Source organism: Oikopleura dioica, chromosome 2, assembly GCF_907165135.1.
Source record: "Oikopleura dioica chromosome 2, OKI2018_I68_1.0, whole genome shotgun sequence".
In the NCBI taxonomy this organism is placed as follows: Eukaryota; Metazoa; Chordata; class Appendicularia; order Copelata; family Oikopleuridae; genus Oikopleura; species Oikopleura dioica.
In genome coordinates, this window is record NC_137292.1 from 3,915,953 (window position 1) to 3,934,548 (window position 18,596).

Here is an 18,596-nt window from a genome sequence, read left to right on the forward strand (position 1 = left end):
TACCCTTGTACTTGAGCCACTCGTCGATCTTATTGAAGATGAACATGTGAAAGAAAAATGGATGATTCCAGCTTCTGCGAATGTCGATTATTATGGAAATCCTATTCTTGAATACGGAAAGAGCAAACACGAAGGCGTAACCTGTGCGGATTACACAATCTGTTCTGGGAGGAACTTTCTTATCGGAGGTGAAATTACCCGCAATACAAAGAGCAGATCTATTCTTGAGTGGACTGAAATAGGATTCTCTACCAGTAAGTCACCTTTCTATCGTTTATTTTTCGAAGAAATATATTAAAATAATTCGCCCTTATTTAAATAAATATGAAAAACGGTAAATTTCGAGTTTCAACAATATTTAAGTTCAATTTTATCTCATTTACGGTCGCGCAAATACCGCGGCAGTCAGTGGAGTGAACCATCTATGCAATGGAATATTTGTTATTGCTGGAGAAGGAAATACCCCTTTTGATACGGTTGACCCGTTCGGAAGAGTGACATCAACTGAATGCTTTGATGGACAGATTTCAACGATCATTCCAGAAATGGATATTTCGAACATTTTTTCTGGGCTACATCGACACACAGCTGTGATTGTCAGGAAAGATGATCAATCTGGAGATGATATTTATGTTCTAGGAGGTAGAATTCATGATACTCTTTGAGAAAATATTTTTAAAAGGGGTTGCAATGTCGAGAAATGGAGGAAGTGCCTCCTCGGTTGATAGAATTATTCGATTTCGAAATGATGAAAATCAATGGAATAATGCTGGACAGATGCTGAGAAAAATAGCTGGTCACAAATCATTTGCTTCTTATCCTCAATCTACTGGAGTCGATAGTTTTGGCTACTTCAACATTTTCACGATCGGTGGCGAAGGTGGCAATGATATTCCAATGCAAAGATGTGACGAGTACGGTTACTGCTATAAAGTCGAAACTGAAACTTTTGACAATCGAGTTGGAGCAAGTATCATGCTTTTCAACGCGAACGAATTTAATTTGAACTATCTTCCTCTCTACGAGGATCACTGTCCCTGAGTCTTTTCGAAAATCAATACAAATCAGAGTGATACAAAAATTTTCAATTAACGCAATTAGCCTCAACCTTCTTCAATTCGTTCAAAGCGATTTCAAAAAGAAGAAATGAAAGGCGCTCAGATTCTGTTTTTATTTTTCACTTCAATTTTCGCATATGAAAGAGAAAAAAGCAACACGGAACTCTTTTATGATCTCATGCAGGGTTACGACAAGAACATTCGCCCTTTCTATCTCCAGAAACCGGTGAAAGTCTCAATTGATATTTTCATGAATTCCTTTGGAAGTATCAAGGCTGATGATATGAGCTACGCAGTGAACTTGAATTTGCGCCAAAGATGGAATGATCCTCGACTTGATTTTAGCAAGTTGATTCGGGACAAAAGAGGTAAAAAAGAGCATTTGGCAGTTTTTTTGCGAAAAAATTTTTGCGAAATTATCTCTGCGAAAGTTTTTTTGTGAAACTTATTTTTGCAAAATTTTGATCAAAAATCTTCGTTGATTTCAATTTTTTCCATTACCAGAATCGATTCCCATTGATGCCTCGCTGCTGGACCGCTTGTGGATGCCCGACCTCATTTTCACTAATGAAAAATCGTCGCGTTTCCACAATGTGACCACTGAAAACAAATTGATGCGACTCTCCAAAAACGGCGATGTGTACACTTCTGTAAGTAGGTTCATATGGGATCATGGAGTTTCATATTTTGATAAGACAAGAATCAGTGTTGTGATGGCAAGTATGATGAGCTTGGAAAACTTTCCCATGGACTCGCAGACGTTATATGAAGGGGTCTTTTCAGTTCGAAGCAAAGAGGCTAAGAGGCCATTATCTCCTTTTCGCAGCATAGACCCGTTAAAAAGATGCAGCTAGAATGCTTCACGCGGCCGGATAAAGACATCCAGCTCGTCTGGTCGCCCCAAAATCCCTTCCAATTCAACGCGAATCTCTCCCTCCCCGATTTCGACTTCGGCTCGTGTTCGGAAAAGAAGCTTCAGCAAGATCTTTTCTGCCAAATTTTCAACACGCGATAAGACACGAAGAAAATAACTCTGACACGATGCGATAAGAGCTACGAGACGGGAACATACAGGTAAGCACATTCAAGAAGGAAGGACTTGCTCTTGAAATTCACGATGACGCAAAAGAATTGAAGAATTCTTTCGTAGTTGCATTGAAGCCAAGTTTCCACTCAAACGACTGCTTGGCTATTACATCATTGGTTTGTATGTTCCTACAGGCTTGGCTGTTGTTCTCTCTTATTTATGGTAAAAATCGACTGATTTTTCGGATCGAAAAGCCGCTTGCGGCTTCGAGCAAAAAAAAAGAAAGCCGCGCTTCGCGCGGCTAGGTTTGATTCTGACTCGAAGCCGCAAGCGGCTTCTCACTTACAGGATGTGATAACAATACTCAAAACTTTTGAGTCAAAACCATTTTTTACCAAAAACAGCTTTCTTTCTGGATCGATCCAAAAAATGCGCCCGCCAGAATCTGCATTGGAATATTCGCAAATTTGACGGTGAACAAAATGGTCGTTGCGGACAAAAACCTACCGGCCGTCTCATATATTAAAGGTGAGAATCAAGAAGAGGTTAAAGTCTGGAGAATAAAACAACCGAATTTGAAGCACTTGACATCTGGCTGTTCGCATGTCAGCTATTGACGTTTGTGGCTTTGGTAGAGTACGCCGTTGTGAATGTTCAGCTAAGGAAAGACCGCTTCAAATGAAGTAGATGGTTTATCTTTCATTGAAAAAGGGGATGAAGAGGGAATAAAAAGAGATGATCATTTATTGATCAAAAATATTCATTTTTAATTTTTTCTTTTTTGAAACTGAGTGAGGTTATGTCTGTGAATAAAAACCTGTCTGTATTGAGCAAAAAGTAGGATTGCCCTCATTAAAAAACAGACAGATTTAGCGCTTACATTTTCATTGAAAAAGTCGAAAAAAGAATGGAAGTCGAGGACCGCGCCAAAGCGAAAAAGCTGCAGGAAGAAGCTGATGAACGATGCCAACAAGAAGCGGAAGAGGAAGAACAGGGCCTGGATGATACGACGTTATGGCTCATGGACATGGTAATTTCCGGGTTGAGAGGGCCTTTCACTATTTTGATTTTTTAGGTCGGAGTTCGTCCCGAATCCACCCGTCGAAAAGCCACCCCGATTGTCTTTAAAATCACGGACGCTGAAAACATCGACCGAAAATTCAGAAAAATCTTTCCAGCTGCCTGTGGTCTATTCAACATCATCTACTGGGGATACTGCCTCAATCAAGACTAAAATACGCTGTTCAATAAACCTTTTATCGCAACTCGTGTTTATGTTTTACGTGTGTTACGTATTACGACTTGTGTCCGCTAATAACAATGTTAACAATAAAATAAATTTGCACGTTTTTCAAAGCTGTCATCCAAATGCTTCCTTTTCGCTATAAAGAATGTTACATACAGACGATTTTGGCTCCCTAGGGAAAAAGGGGTGGCAAAAAAGGAGAATCTGGATTAGAGGATCAAAGAAGAATCTTTCTATTCAGACCCAAAGCTTAAGGGGTACAACCTCTGATGATTCGTCATAAGCATTTTATAGGTACACCCTTATTTTTGATGAAAAGAAGAAGTAAGGGTGTGACCTTGTAAATTTTAATTGATAAAATTATTCCTTTTTAGGATAAGGAGATTGATGAAGGGATAAGAAAAAGAGTTTACGTCCGTCAATTTTTTTGTCTACTGTCTGACCTCCGGAGAAACGAAATCGCCGGGAGCTGTTCGGACGCGCCCTGGGTGGCACCCTTGACACAAGGTCAGCGGTGATCCGCACAGAATTGTTTTTCTAGTACGCGGCCCTGCCCTCGGGTCCGATACACAGAATCGCGTTATTTTTACGAAAATCAAAAATCATCAATGTAATATTTCCCCTCAAAATTTTTATAAAAAAAATTATCCTTCTGAAATCTCCAAAGGTCATTTTTCTTCCAACAGAAAAGCTCTCGAATTTAAGCACGGTAAATTAAAGGAAAATGAGCTTGACCTTGAGGGACCTTACGGTTCAAGAGGCATTTAGACGATTGCTGATCGTAAATCCGCCAAATAAACTTAACCCGACTAGACAAGGTTAAGCCTAGTTCATATTTCTTCAAAAAAGATATTCACATGTTGAAAGGCCGAATTGAGCATCAATTCAAGCTGCAAAAATGTTCATAATACCATTAAATAAATTTGGTACGGAATTTGCTCGTATACATAAATGGGTTAACTCAAGTCTTTTTTCGGGGAACCGAAAAGAATCCGATGATTTTGCCGAAATTTTGGACAAATTTCTCGACAAATCAAATGTCTGAATTCGATCGGCAGCCCAATCAGATTTCAGAAAATAATTGCTGCAAAAATTCAGATTTTTCGTCTCATTTTTCGTCGATTCGAGCCATCTACCCGGATTTCTCACGACCTAAAACGACATCCACCAATTCTATTTTCTTCAATTGAACCATCTCCTGAACCCTCTCACGTGGGTTAGAAGGGCGCGTTAACCCGCTGCCGCACGTTGAACTTGATTTGTGTGAGAATAGCGGGCGAGCGGGGTGCCGCGCGCTTTTTTTCTGTCAATTCCTTTCTTGGCCCGCTCTGGCGCCACCTGGCCCCATTTCGAGCTCGCGTCGCCAATTCAACGACTCGAAAAAAGAAACAAGCAGTAACAAAATTAGCGTCTTTCAAAGTCTTAGAGAAAATTCTGAAGCCAAAATTTATTTTCTTTTCGTTGAAAATTATTTTTTGAATCAGAGATTTGCCGATCGAATCTGCTTGGACAAAATCAACGACGAAAATTGACCGAAAATTATTAAGGGGACCCCCCGCGGAAATTAAAGAAGAAAAGTAGACAAGATCTGAACATCTAAACTGAAGGTAAGACACAATTTTGACACAAAAAATTTAATTTTTGCTTGACAAAAATAGGTGTGAAGGTTGGTTTCTATGGTTTTTATGGGGAACATAAAATTTTTTTTTGATTTTAAATATTTTAACGGATCAAATATTTTTCGAGAGGGACCTTTTTTAACGGATTTACACATCGAAATTTTCGATTCGAAAATAGGGTAAAAATTACTTTAAAAATTATTTGGTCGGCTGTTTTAAAATAATTTTAATAAATAATTTATTATTGATAATTATTATCAAATATTTGTATATTTTCAAGAAAAAAAATTGACTCTAGAATTTTTTTTATAATTTTTCTTTTGAATTTTAATTTTTGAATTGAACTCGGATAAATATTGCGAAGAAAAGCTGTTTTTACGCAAAAAGTTCAAAATCAAGATTATTCTGAATGGAAGCTCGAAATTGGAAAAATAAAGAATGGCGTTCTTGTTGAAACGACCGTCGGGCGCTCAACGAGGCGTCGGCTTTGAGTTTGTTTATCCAGTAAGACCGCATCCGCAGAACAACGAGAAAGCGAAAGAGAGCCACATAGATTATTAGTCTCAGCTCTTAGGTCTCTGGATCGACCCTATTTCTATTTTGCGGTTTCTTGAGAAAGGAATACTCAAAAAGAGCGCAAAGCAAACTTTTCATTTTCGTTCAATCGTGTTTTTTTGAAGAGAAAAATCGAAGAAAAAACGGTCAAAAAAGGTATTTTCTTAAACACAAAATGCTCGATTTAAGGGTGTCATTATCTTAAAATTTCGATTTTCGCAAAACCAATGGGTACCCCCTTAAAATGGAAGCAGTTTTGGTCGGATAATATTTCAATAAAAGCCGCCAAAAGTGCGGCTCTATTTTTGTTTCTCAAAGCCGCAAGCGGCTTTTCTATCATTTTTGAAAAATTATTCTTTGGCTTTTGTTTTGCTAGACTTTTGGTAGACATTTTGCATTGTATTTGTCTGTTGGTAGACAGTTGTTTACTTGCGGATTAAATACAGTACTTCCTTTAAGTACTTTTTCGCGTCATTGACACATTTAAACATCAGATTTTCGAGAAAAAGGAAGCGCGATTTTGAACTTTACAAGATCGGGAAGATCAACAAAGGTCAAAAATCAAGTGCACACCCTTAATTCCAAGAAGAAATCAAATATTCCAAAATCATTGCGATCTATCCATCTATTTGCAGAGTCTGAAATACAAAGAAAAAACAAATGTTTGAGAAATGAGAACATTAAATTTCTCTTTGCTTCCATCGTTCAGTGGAAGCCACAATTCGCACCTCGCGTAATCTCTCTTTTTAGTAGTTTTTTGCGCGTTGCGTTTTTTCTAGCATTCTCTTCTTTTCTACTATCACGCTCGAAAATCGCAACAGTCCAAAAAGGGAAAGTTGTGTCATAATCTCTCAAGAACAAGTTATAACTTATTGATCGTAATGAACAGTATTTTCTGTCATCGAAATCGAATTTGACCGCAAACAAGAGAATTGTTTGATAAACTTTCGTTCCTCAACTGAAAAAGAAAATGTTTTCGGTCAAATATTCTATCGCACTATTTTTACCGGGTTGATTCTTGGCTTTTTTTTTAAATTTTCTGCAAAACTTAAGAGAATAACTCCCTTATCTTGCATTTCTTTTTTTTTGTGAAAGAAATGAGGCATATAGTTACCGGTTTCACTCAGTCTGATACTTCCATGCTCTTTGCAAATCAGAAACCAATATTTTTGGTGGCAGCCAATCAGAAACGAACCTTACCTCTTAATCTTACTTTTACGGTAAGGGCCTTACTCCACCAAATAATTCTCCCGTTTTTTTCAAACTCAAAATCGAAATTGATGTCTCCTAAATTCTAACTCCTTAATTAGGTATTGTTCCCACTCAAATCTCCAAATTCATTTCACCGCGAAGGCACCCCTGTTTTCCTTGTCTAACTTATCTTCCCCAACCGATTGGCAGTACATTTCCATCTATCTGTAATAGAAGTGTTGTTTTCACCTGCACTCTGAATATTAAGATCTCACGCGAGCCCAGAGCCTCGGTACACAAGCATACAAGCATGTGGTCTGTATGTACAATTAATTTTTCAGGGAACGAATTGTTTTCATCAAACTTTCAGCGCTCTTTCTTAGCAATTGCTCTTTCTCCTTTTTGAGAACGAAGCGTCAAAGATAAATTATTCAATTTTTTTTCTTGAAATGAAAAAAAAAAGAATATTTGCCTAATGGAAGTGATCTTGAGTACTTCTATTGTAGACTTATTATTGTAAAATATTCTCAAGTTCTAATTTAAGAAGCTGATACCCTTAATCAACATTTTTCATTAGGTTTGGGTTCGGATTAAGACAAGGGTTCTCATAAGGGTAAGGGTTAGGATCAGGGTTCGACCGAAATTCTGGTCAAATTTTAGACCAATCAGATCTCTTCATTTTGCTGGTAGGCCAATCAGATTTCATGAAAAAGGGATTTTTTTCATTTTCTTTGTCAGGGTTAGGGTTAGGTTTTGACCAAATTTTGGTCGAATTTTAGACCAATCAGATTTCCTCAATTTGCTGGTAGGCCAATCAGATTTCATGAAAAAAAGAGATTTTCTTCCCATTTTCTTTAACTGAAAAATCCGTATCTCAAAAAAATGACCTCCCGTATTCTCACATGACCGTATCGCGCATAATCAAACATCCTATCACATGAGCCACTTAATTGACAATATTAGCTCTTCATTCAAAAACGGACTCGTTCACCAGAGTTCAAGATCATTTATCGCTTATTTTCAACTGTCAAATTTGGAGATTCAATTTCCTTTAGAGAACCGCAAGATTTTACTTTATAGCAAGCCGGGATGATTTTTTTTATTTCTAGCGGCGAATAATAAAACACTCAATTTTACGAGAATAATGATAATAAAAAGCTCAGCGGTAATCTTCGGAGAAATTAATGAATTTATCATGTTGTTGCTCTAAATAAGCGAAAAAAAGAAAGAGCGATCAAAGTTGATTGGATAAGTTTTTGGATTATTTGAAAGAGTAGACCTTTTCTTTGGCAAAAGAGGCTTGGATTAAAAGCATCGAATTTCAAGTTTTTTGAGATTCAAGGTCAGCTAAAGCCCGTCAAAGCTCGACGCCGATCTCATTTATTCTAACAATCGATTATCTTTCAAATAATGCTTTGTCTCTCAGTCAACTAAAATAATGAAAAAATACGGGATCGCCAATCTCGAATGGCGGCTCGAATCCTGAAAAAAATGTGACGAAAATTTTGAATTTTCTGAAATCTGATTGGCCTATGGGCCCAATGCGAAAATCTGATTTGTCAAAAATTTATTTTAAATTTTGCGTTCAGAGGAAATTGATTTCAGTTTTGGGTGTCATCTTATGACCTTAAATTAGGCTCTCCCTATGTTAAATATTAAGGGTGTCAAATCGTAAAGCGCAATTTTAGCTTTCTTTCTTTTCGATCTTTATGAAATTGAAAATTAAAAAATCACGAGATATTTAATAAAATCTGGTGTTTTCTCGACATTTGTCGTTTCGGAATTGTTGGTATAAGAAGAGATTGAATCTTTAGAAATATCATTGCGTCCGCTCTATTTTCACAACATATCGTCGGTGAAGCTCAAATATCCAAAAACATTTGCAAATATTAATTATGCGCTTCAGAGTTTTTGAAACAAACAGAAAAGATATTCTTTATTCTCCGCCTTTTTTTCTGTGTTTTTGGGCAAAATATAATCATCTTTTTCAAAATACCGAAAATGCTCAGAAAAGAATCTGAAATCGGCTTTTCGAAAATGGCCTGTTATGGCCTAGTATAATAAACTTACTTGAACAAAGGCGTGGTCTTTTAAAGAGGGAAAAGTCGATGATTTCTGAGCTTAGATCGAACCAAAGCGCTGTTATTTTACGACGGGACCGCGCGGGGCACCGTAAAAGGCATAAAATAGTTCTTGACAATGGTCAGCACAGAGCATTTTTTGACAGATTCGAATCATCCAAGAGAGAATAAGATTATACCGTTTCACATTTTCCTTTTTCATTTTCCGTTTACATCGTCAGAAGTTATAATAATAAGTTAAACAAATAGAGAATCTTATCTTTATCTTAATTTTTTCTGAAGTGATACCCTTATTTTTTCATGAAGAAAAATGATTTCTCAGAAATCATATTATATTTTTACATTTTCTTGGGAAAAATTAATTTTCCTTGAATCTGATTGGCCTACAAGCCGTATACGGGCATCTGATTGGTGTAAAATTCAAGTTCAAATTTTGAAATTAACAATTGAAATTAAACGACAACATTTCAAAAACGAAATCGAGAAAAAAATAACAAGATATGGATAATAGGGATAAGAAAATAATCCAACAGTCATAAATCCTTAAAAAACGTATGAAAGCAATAAAATCAGTCCAAAGTCGTCATCAATTTAATGAATTCAACGATTTGGCATTAGATTTCTCCAAATATTGTATTTTGCCAGATTCCAGAAAACACGTGACTTGCCCGAGAAAAGTGCAATGACGGCACTTTCAGTTGGAAAAGGAGAGCGAGTGCCCGTCTCAGCAGGGATCAGACTCTGCGAGAGGCTCTCGAGCAACAGATGTTCTTTTCAATATTTGAAAACCATCAAGAAAAATAGCGCGCTTTAAACGCCAGGCCCATACAACCACATACAAGTTCAGAGACATTCCCAATCCACAGAAATAATATCCAGAGAAAATAGACTCTCAGAAAATCCGGTTAAAATGGAATAAAGGCAGCGTTCAGTCCTTGAAAAAGAGCCAATTTCGACTAAAAAAGCCGCAAACACCGGTTTTTTGGGTTAAAAGAGTAAAAAAAAGCCAAGAATAGAGCATTTCTAGCCAAAAATTAGAAAAAATTTTTCTTGACTCTAAAATTTACGCTTTTTTTGTCCAAAAATTGGCCAAAATGAGACTTTTATAGACGAAAATTTTCAGTTGAAACCAACTCTACCAAAGTAACAAGGATTTCCTGTTATAAACAAGTAGAAAAACACATGTTAGCCAGTATAAAATAAACCCAAAAGTGGTCCAACCTTTCCTTTTTCACGAAACAAAAAGCCATTTTTTGGCATTTACGTATTTTTTTTGTTGAATACCTTTTTTACGAGCAAGCCTAATCATTACATAATCCAGTCTATTTCCCAAGTGCTTTTCTACAGGTAGTTATTACTCCTATTGTATCCTGTAACTTCTTGAGAATTCGACCATCTGCCCTTACTCGGCAATTTTCTAACTCTTCATTTTTTTCAGAAAAAAACCGGCAAGAAAAACAAATTCAATTCAAAAGCGAGAATAGAAGCGGCGAAAAATGAGCAATGGAACGGCAAAATTAAAATTTGGCGAAATAAAGAAGCTGCAGAAGATTCTGGACAAGAGCCACGAAATCCACGGAAAAGGGAATTTCCCGACCATCGAGGTGGAACCTACAGCGTTAATTAAGGTAATGGCATTTTTCGGCATCGTTAAAATTGCTGAGTACCGCGATCCTTGTGTTTTTGACGCGACAATAAACCTAAATTATGACAACGGGCAAGATTAATCTTGTCTATAATTCATTCTTTCTTTTACTTTTATTTTCAAGTAGAAAGATTAATTTTTAAGGGTCTTTCTCTTAGGCCGTTTTCGAAAGAATTTTCAATTAAAAGAATTGCACCTGTACGAATCGACAGAAAATCCGACAAAAAGTTCGAATTTTCGCCTCAATTTTTATCTCGAATCTGATTGGCCGACCGGCTGAATGTGGACATTTGATTGGTCAAAAATTTGACGCAATCTTCGGTCAAAATTTACGCATTTTTTGGTCAAAATTATCGCGTTTTTTTTCCATTCAAATCTTCAGTTACCCTTTTCACTTATTCTTTCATTTAGTAAATAATGTAATTAAGGATATTCATGCAAAACTGGGAGAAGCTGGCATCACGGTGGCGCACGTCAAACTGAACGGCTCCTGCGCATCGCACATCATCAGCCACGGTAATAACCGTTATTAATCCAGAAATAGGGGAACAGCTCGCATTCGACTTTGGATTGCGACCAGACTCATTTATATTCACTCGCTTTTCACTGCGCTTATTAGTACTGCTTTCAACTTTCTCGAATCAGGAAACAAGCGATTAGTTTTTGGATCAGCTCCCAAGCTCTCCCAAACCGCTTTCGTTCTCGGTAAAAAACTAAAAGATGTTTTAAGACGACGATATCGGCTTCAAGGACATTGACATAATTTTCAATTTGGCATCCACTATCGATCACCCCGCCCGGGACCGATTGAACGAATCGACCACCTGTCGAACCATCAAGAAACGTAAAAGGACGAAAGAAGAGGAGCAGCGATGGACAACAGTCCGGGTAAGAAAAGAACCCTTCAACTCCACCCTTTTCTAATTGATCTCCCGCGACCGCGAAATAATCGTTGACTTTTAACTTTCAATTTATTCCACGAGGCATTTTTCCAAATTCTCCAAAACTGCCCGGAAGTGGCATTTTTTGTCTTTAATGCTTCTGTTTAGGATACGGTGATGAGTGTGCTTTTGTCGTATTTGCCAAAGGATATTCGCCGCGATCGCCTGACGACGGACATTATGGTATCGGCATACGTCAACAAACTCATCAAAATCTCTAATGAAACCGACAAATGGTCATTGATATCGCTGTCGAATGAAAATGGTGAGTTAAAAGAAGAATAGACACCAAAAATAAACCTTTCTTCAGACATTCGTAAATTACCATAGTGACACCCTTAAGGAAAAAGAACGATTGGGTTTAAACTTAAATTGGGAAACCTAAAAATCGATTTTCGGAGTCAAAATTGTAAATTTCTAAAAAAGTTTAAACATCCCAATTCTTCAAAAACCGATTGCTATTTTTCCTTGCGCCCGAGAATCTAGTCATTTTCGCCGCCTCTTGTTATTTTGAACAAACAAGAGACAAGTTCAATCAACTCCTCAGTCCTTTCAGACCAGAGGGTTTTATTGGCCCAAGAATATATTTCTCGCGAACATTGTCTTTTGATATTTGAACCGCCACTAGCGGTTTTTAGGGCACATGAAAATGGGGTTGAAAATTGCGTTTTTCTTCAATTTTTGATAAAATTGTTTAGGGAGAAATTTGGAACTGAAATTTGTGGAATCAATGAGGAGGCAATTCGAATTTTCCGTCGACAGGTATTTCCTACAGTCCTTCTTTATTGTGAACTGGAATTCTAGCTTTCAAATCACGTTGGATTCGTATTTAACCTACACGTCTGTCACCGACAAAATGGACGCGAGTTTCTTTCCTCTCATCGAAGTCGAGTCCGTTTTTGGTTCTTTCGAAGAAGCAAGGTACGTTTTTCATCCCTTTTTGACCCATAAGATGGGTTCAAGTTGAATTGAGAGCTTCCAATCTATTGCAAAACCACTTTGCTAACACAAAGTCTGGGCAAAGTTTTCTGTGTATTGAATTTAATTCAAGAGCAGCTAGAATCAAGATCGACCATCGATCAAGTTGTTTCTGTCTCAAGTTTATGGCGCAGTTTCTTAGCCCCAAAGATCCGGACAAAGCTTTTCTTTTGAGTCAGGGTCAACCCTTTTTTATTGACATTTCGCGGTCAGGGCGAAAACAATTCACCCTCGTCAGGCTGGTGGAAGCGCTGATTCCGCGCTCCATTGAAATTATTTTTTGATTTTCTTGATTTTCAATTAATCATCGCCATGGCTCAAATAACTAACTTTTTCTCCTTTCAGAAGTCACTTAATAAACCGAAAAATTGTCACCCGATCGCCCGAAGAAATCCGCGGCGGCGGTCTGCTCAGATACTGTAATCTCCTCACCCGCGACTTCACCGTGGAAGAACCTGCTGATGTTCAAAAGCTCCAGTCAATTGTAAGATCGAATTATTCAAATTGGCGCTAGAATTGGCTTTTTTAGATGTGCTCGCGGTTTTTCATCGATTTCCCGGAAATTGAAACGCAAACCAGGAAGATTAAAAGCTATCTTGCCGCGCATTTCAACAGTGATGATGAACTGTCTCTAAGGTAAGCCAGAACTAGGCGGTTTTCAACCTCAAATGGAACCTGTTCTTGAGTCCTTATCACCATGCTCACTATGGTCTTATCAACTTAATTAGGTTCAACTTCATGCTGAGCTTGCAGGCGGTCGTCAACGATAGCACAATTTGTTTGATGTCGCAAGAACGCCAGGAAGTCCTTAATCTTATCATGAGTCTAGCTCAGCAGGTAATAAAACGCTTACTCTTCTCCCTCTTCATTTTTTTCTAGACGCTTTCGGACATTCTTATTCAAGAAGGCTTCACAGTTCAATTTCCGATTCCCGAGCCACCGCAATACGTTCCCGTTTCGACCCACGTGATCGCTCACGTGACAACTCAGGATGTGGCGGAACTTGTCTCGGATCCATCTTCTTCTGGCTTGTCGAGCATCAACTCAGATGACCTCGATCTTGTGAATGATCTTTCGCGCCCGTGCTCAATTTCATCCGTCACTTCTGAATCTTCAGGAATCGTCATGTCGGCAAGCTACTCGAATTACTCTTCTCCATCTCCTGTCGAGGTAAATTCCCATGTTGATACTGATGGCATAATTTTCAAAGTAGAAGGGATGGGTATGGCCCATACCGTATGGGTTCTATCAACCAATCAGAGGCCAGAGAGCTTAAAGAACCCCATACCCCCCATCTTTCACCTTTTGCCTATCTTCCTCCTTATGCTTCAATTTCTCCTAACCCTAACCCCTATTTCAGGAAAAACAAAAGCTCTTATCAGAAGAATGCTCCGCCGAAGTCAGTCCAAAAGTCCAAATCTCCGAAAAAATGACCTGTCCAGCTAGTAGTCAAAGTCAAACTCGCCCAGTCCAAGTCGCACCAGCGATCAGTCAAAACTAATTAACCCAAAATGTCTAAAATGTCAAGAAAAAAAAGTCTACTAGTTCGATTCTTTTTATTTAACCCATCAAAACTGCTGCTGCACTTTTTTCTTTAAAAAACAATTGAATGTCAAATATTTCAAAAACGAAAATAATCATAATTTAAAAGTTACTGTTGCGTGCCCACATTTCTTACTGTACAAATCAACTTTCTTTTTTCTCCTTTTCTTTTTTCAACCTTTCTTTTCTCTATATAAATACTGTAAAAATGACAAATAACTAACTTATTTAAAAAATGCTCCTTAACCATCTTTTTGGTGCCACAAAAACATAGATGCAGTTTCTCTAACCCACTTTCTCTCAATCTGTATTTTTATTTTCCAAAAATGTTCAATGTTGCATGAAAAATGAAAAATGAAAATATTACTTTTTTTTTTATTTTTCTTCAACTCGAGCTGTAGCGTTCAGAAAGTTCCCCAAGTTCAAAAATGAAACACATGAAACTTTGCGATTTTGAATTGTAAAGAAACATTGTGAAGAAAATCTAACTTACTTTTTATCAATTATTAACTTATTCTCGCCAAACAACAACCTTATGAATATACTTTTATTTAATACAGTTTTCGCTAGAAAAAAAACTCTGTAAAAACAAAACTGGCCCTGAATGTTGCTAAATAAACTACATAACTTGAATTATTCTCATGCTTATTATTGAATAATATTTTATTAATAAATAATGTTTGGGAAAATTATTCCAAGAAAGAGAAAAAGAAACATACATGATACAAAACAGAAAATTAAACAGACAAATTTCAAGTTGGTCATTCCTTCAGGTTTGTCTTTTTCGTCTTTTTTGTCAATTTCGTTTTTCTCCTCATCAAGAATTTCCTTCGGCAAAAACTGACTTTGTTCACAAGTCGAAGAATTGATTTTTCCGACCCGAGTCATCATGTGATCTTTATTTTTGCAATCTTGGGCTTTTTCGGCAAGTTTTTCATTTGCGTCTTTCAGTTGAGAAATTGTTGCCTTTTGCTTCTCACTCTCGATCGTCATTATTATGATCTTTTCTTCGAACGCTGAAATCGTCAAGTTTTGATTTTCTGCTTGATTTTGAAGTTCTTCAACTTTTTGAACTAATTCGTCGTTTTTAGTTTTTATCTCGAACTGCTCCTTTTTCTGATTCATCAATTCTGTCTTGTAAAATTGCAATTCGTTTTCGATCATCATTGAAATCTCTGATTTTGAAATGCCTAAATAAATAGTCTCAAATCGGCTGAATTTTCAGTCAAAGATGTCCGAAAAGGGAAGCGATCCCTTAAAATAAGATTTAAAAACAAATACCTTGAACATTTTGTGGGACTGTATCTTTTTCTTTTTCATAAGAAATGAAGCTCTCAGAGTATTGTGACGACTTTACCGACATCTCTTGGCTCGTATATCTCCTGGTCAAACGAGGCGAGAGAAAGTTTCTCTTGTTGCATTTACGATTTTTTGTATTTGCTTTTATGACTGGTTCTCTGAATAATTAACCTGCTGAATCACAGAAAATTTTGACTTGCTTGATTCTCTTTAAGTCCTTATCATCTGAAATTCTCTTTTACCGTCATCAAGTGTTTCTTGTATGGTTTATTCACAACATTTGATTTTTGATTTTAATGAGTAAATGAAATTGTGAGCAGAAAAATTACTAAACCTCTTATTTTTATTACGCCGACCTTATGTTATCAATTCTGAAAGTTAAATAATCTACCTTTTGATATAAAATGCTCAAAAGAACTATGAAAACAATCAGGGACACGATCAGTGAAAGAGCAAGAACAAGACAGATAATTGAATATTTGAGACCGTGGAAGTCACGGTTTCTAAAGCAGCTTTTTAGGCACAGCATCAACTTGTTGGACATCTTGGATGGTTTTTCAGTCTCAAGCTCGTCTTTCTGATCATCGAGAGCTCCTGCCGCGATCAGCCCAATCTCTTCCTGAGGAACACAGATCGCAACGTTATTTGGTTTCTTCGAATATTGGAGATTAATCGCTTCTTCAGTCAGTTTCTCATTTTTCTCCTCTAACTGCGTGATCTTTGATTGTTGATATTCGTTCTCAGTCGTCATCACTTCAATGTTCTCTTCGAAGGAAGCAATCGTTAGCCGTTGAGTGTCCACCTGATTTTCTAAATCGCCAATGGTCTTCGTCATACTAGCGATAGTCTGTGTCTGCTCGTATTGGTTTTTCTCGAAATTCACGAGCTTCGTAATGTAGAATTGTAACTCACTGTCGATCATCTTTGAGATATCAGACTTGCGAAAGCCAATCGCTTAAAAATAATATATTAATAAAGACACTTGTGATGCAGAATCTGAAAGAATTTGACTCCCAAAAGTTAATGTTGAAATTACCTTCAAGATTTTTGGAGACTCTATCTTTCTCTTTTTCGTAAGAAACAAGACTCTCAGTGAAGTGCGAAGTTCTCGTTGACATTGTTGTGATCGCGAATCTGCCGATTCCCTTATTTGGAGATTCGCCTCGTGCACCTGCTGTTCATAACTTTCGCCGGCGCAAGCCTCGTTTTCTGTTCACTCTTTAACTTGAAAACTAGCCTAATATACGCTTTTATAAAAACCGCGGATAATTGCTCTCCAATTCTCTTGCAAGGCAAATCGTTACCACAACATACTGTTACCAGGAAAAATCGACCCCACGGTCCTACAACACCCATTCCCAGCCAGCCATCTAGAGAAGCTAATTTGGGAAGAAAATCATCTTGGTGGACCAATTCGCCGAGAGGAAAACGCAAGTTGTGGTTTCAGCCAATCACGTGGATTAATCCTGAGCGGGAATCAAACCCTTCACGGAGGTCACTCAGCAATTTCGAAACCTATCGAAATTGAAATCTGAGTGCACCAATAAGGTAACGCCATTCAAAAGAGTCACCTAACTGCTTTTCGCCATGTCGCTCGAAACTCTCAAATGGATCCGAGAAACGATCGCTGAGCTAGATGAAGAAATAACGGCGCTCAATTCGCCAAATTCAGCAGCCACAAAAGAGAAAAAAGAATTACAGAAGAAACTCAAGGCAAAGCTGGACATCGCCATCGACGGGATCAAAGTGGAAGGTAACGAGTTAACAAGAGAGCAGGCAAGTGCGATCAAATCCGCGGAAAATGCCCTGAACGAATTAACATACAGCGGGCGAGATTTCGATGAAACATCGGTGTTCACTTCCAAAGTAACACAAATTTACGAAATTTATATCGCCGATGACCCAAAATTGCACGAAATCTTCGCGTCAAAGGTTAAGCTGCGCTTCAGCCCTTCAATTTACTCGCGGCTTAAAAACGCAACAAAATCGACGAAAACTTGGATTGAGCTGCGCGAGTGGTTAAATTTAACATACGATTCGGGATTATCAGCGCTGCAACTCTTAACAAGAGTAATGGAAACGCAATTCGACGAAAATTCACCGTGGAAAAAGTACGCGCAGGACATAGAAGATCGTATGGAGCCGGCTAAAGCCGCTATTTGCGCTCAAATCCGCCGAACCAAAATGAAAAAGAACCCGGGCACACAAGAAAACGACGATAGTAATGCTCCAACCGCGGATGACATATTCGACTTCGTTTCTGCGAGCATTATCGCGGGGCGATTGAAAGTCACGAAACCTTCGGTGCATGCACACATGGCCAATGAATGGGCTCAAATCTCAGATGCTCAAACAATCGCGACAAAAGTCGAATTCCTGATTTCTCAAACAACCAATCAGGGCGGATCAGTATTTTTCGCACGCCAGAGCCAGAAACCAAAGTCAAAAATGCCAATATGCAAATATTTTGCCGCGGGGAACTGCAGAGTCAAAAACTGCAGATTTCGTCACGAGAAACCTAAACGACAAGAAGACCGCGGTAAGAAGACCAACACTTTCGTTGCTCAAGCAAATGAAGAAGAACGTCTACCAGAGGAAAATGAAGCGTCGGTTTTTCTATAAATGCTGGTAATGAGTGCGAATTATCAGCATGCTTATCGTGCAGCACAAATATCACTAATTCTTTCTTCAACACAAAAATTACGCTTATGATGAATGGATTTACACTAAAAGTCACTGCATTGGTCGACAGCGGATCTGACAAATGTATTTTGCCAATGCATCTCCTTCCATCGTCACTTCACAAGTTTATCGAGCCAACTTCAATGGAATTCCGCGGATGTGGAAGAATAAAATCAATTGGTAGGATATCCGCAATAGTGAAAGCTCACCAATCAAATTACAAATTCCGCGGTGTATGCTTTTACATCGTGAGAGAAGGTTTGCCGGCAATCCTCGGCAAAGATTTTATCATAGGACACTCAAGCAGCGAGCACGGAAACTTCAAAATCGCCGGTTATGGAATGGAAATAATGATTCACTCTGGCCGAAGGGTCCTATTCCCTTGGTCAGAAGTCAACGCGCTGTTTAGGATGGAAGTCAGCAAATTAACGACGCAGCAAAAGGTGGAACTACTGGAGAAAACGAAAGAACTAAAACTCGACAACACTATCTTCAAAGGTGAAAATTTCGAACGATTCATCAACATCCTCTTCCGAAAGCAAAAGTTTTCAAAGGGCCAAACGATAAAGTAGGCCTGTTTTCGGAGCAAGTGAGGATCCCGACAATCCCTGGATTAACGAAAAGCGCTCGACCGCGGCCAATAGCCAAACATCTGCAACCGAAAGTAGATGGTAAGATGGAAACGATGCTCAATGGGAAGATAATCGAGGAGTGCCCCGACGGAAAGGGTTT

The 18,596-nt window shown here is 38.1% G+C and overlaps 2 protein-coding genes across 2 annotated transcripts; both read left to right on the top strand.

Annotated features, from left to right (window-relative positions):
* The first annotated feature begins 1,236 nt into the window (after positions 1-1,236).
* LOC145697719 (glycine receptor subunit alphaZ1-like) lies at positions 1,237-2,073 on the top strand. The gene is made up of 4 exons (XM_081774933.1): positions 1,237-1,426; positions 1,563-1,708; positions 1,754-1,840; positions 1,903-2,073. The coding sequence occupies exons 1-4, from the start codon at positions 1,237-1,239 to the stop codon at positions 2,071-2,073; spliced, it is 594 nt and encodes a 197-aa protein (XP_081631059.1).
* A 2,654-nt stretch (positions 2,074-4,727) lies between these two features.
* Positions 4,728-14,516, top strand: LOC145698819 (terminal nucleotidyltransferase 5C-like). The gene is made up of 12 exons (XM_081776038.1): positions 4,728-4,938; positions 10,216-10,405; positions 10,851-10,938; positions 11,153-11,310; positions 11,472-11,628; positions 12,062-12,125; positions 12,168-12,284; positions 12,687-12,825; positions 12,871-12,977; positions 13,070-13,178; positions 13,221-13,511; positions 13,702-14,516. Exons 2-12 carry the CDS (start codon positions 10,274-10,276, stop codon positions 13,840-13,842), a joined length of 1,503 nt encoding a protein of 500 aa, XP_081632164.1. The 5' UTR covers positions 4,728-4,938; positions 10,216-10,273; the 3' UTR covers positions 13,843-14,516.
* Positions 14,517-18,596: the final 4,080 nt, after the last annotated feature.